The 1,430-nt window shown below is 45.4% G+C and overlaps 1 protein-coding gene across 1 annotated transcript in view; it reads left to right on the top strand.

Moving 5' to 3' along the window:
• LOC102295972 (retinal guanylyl cyclase 1) overlaps positions 1-1,430 on the top strand; it is a gene marked incomplete at its 5' end in the record, with an annotated part of 14,458 nt that continues 13,028 nt past the window's right edge. The window contains 3 exon segments of the mRNA XM_014330265.2: positions 1-123; positions 295-450; positions 593-742. Coding sequence (XP_014185751.1) covers positions 1-123; positions 295-450; positions 593-742 — 429 coding nt within the window.

Here is a 1,430-nt window from a genome sequence, read left to right as displayed (position 1 = left end):
TCTGTCCTGATTGGTGGAGAGGATCAGAGGGAGCTACTGCTGACCGCCCTGGAGATGGGGATGGTTTCCAATGGTTACATGTTCATTCCCTACGACGCCCTGCTGTACGCGATGCCCTATCAGGTAACGACCAACAAGTTCTCAAGGAGGTTTTATTCCATTTTCTCCGATCCTCAAAAAGAAAACAAGCAAACAAGCAAACTTTTCTTATTTACCACCCATACACCACCCCACTGTGTTTAACTAAAGGCAGAGTTCTGATTGGTTCCCTCCCTCTCTGTTTTATCCAATCAGCACACAGTCTTCAACCAGCTGACCAATAGCACGCAGCTACGTCACGCCTATAGTGCCGTGCTGACTGTTACCATGGCATCCGACCAGAGTTTCTATGAAGCTTTCCGCGAGGCTCAAACGAGCCGAGAGATTCACTCGGGTGTCTCCGCCACAGAGGTAAACAAACAAACAACAACAAACACGGGCTTTAATGTTCTGATGGATTCAGAGGTAAACAAGTAAATAACGTGTAAACAATGTGTACGTCCCCAGTAAACGAGAGAATCTAATGTGACAAAGTGTTGTCCTGTGTCTGCAGGTGTCTCCTTTGTTTGGGACTATTTTCAACATGGTCTACTTCGTGGCAAAGGCAGTGGAAGAGCGCCGTCAGGCGGGGAGTGGACACTGGGTGACGGGCAATCAGCTCATGAAATCAGATGGAGGCTTTGATTTTCAGGGTTTCAATCAGGTCACACAGATTTCAGCACTCGCTAGCTGAGTAACTGATGGAGTTGCTGCTTTCAGTATCAAAGCTGAGATAAAAGACATTCTCCTCCAGATCAGATAGACCCGTGACACTCAGAGGGAGAGAGGCAAAAACTACAACAAGGCGCACTTTACGGTTTTTAAAACTATGACCTAAAACTCAAGTTTTGTTTTGTGGCAGTGAAGAGTTACTCGTGACTGAACCTTCTAGTGTCAGATGACTCTGATCTGGGAACAGTTCGTTCTGATTAAGTTAGACAGACTAATTGAGTCTCTGTGTCCACAAACACAAAAGAGTTTTAATAATTGTTTTTCACCACTTAATACAACATAATCACGTCTATCCAGTCGTTAAGTGTTTGCATAAAGTTCTCTAAGGAGCTTGGAAAGATTTTCAGTGCACACTGAGAAGAATAGAAACCTCAACACTGAAGTTTACCTGAAACCGACACACATGGACCAGAACCTTTGACTCTGAAGTTCTCCAGAGGCAAAGAGGTAAAGAACTAATCATTTGACCCCGATGACCCAGGGTGAGAGCTAAAACCTGCAGGACACCGGACCTCGAGGCCTGAAGTTTGAGAGGATCAATAATGGGTCAACAACCCTCTTAAGGGACACTCCCACAGACGCTTTTCTTTCCAAGCTCCTTAGACCATGATGACCTGGAT

Source organism: Haplochromis burtoni, unplaced genomic scaffold (genome assembly GCF_018398535.1).
Source record: "Haplochromis burtoni strain Fernald_Lab_line unplaced genomic scaffold, NCSU_Asbu1 Contig_753, whole genome shotgun sequence".
Taxonomy (NCBI): Eukaryota; Metazoa; Chordata; class Actinopteri; order Cichliformes; family Cichlidae; genus Haplochromis; species Haplochromis burtoni.
Note: the sequence above shows the minus strand (reverse complement) of the source record. Positions and strands in the feature narration are given on the sequence as shown.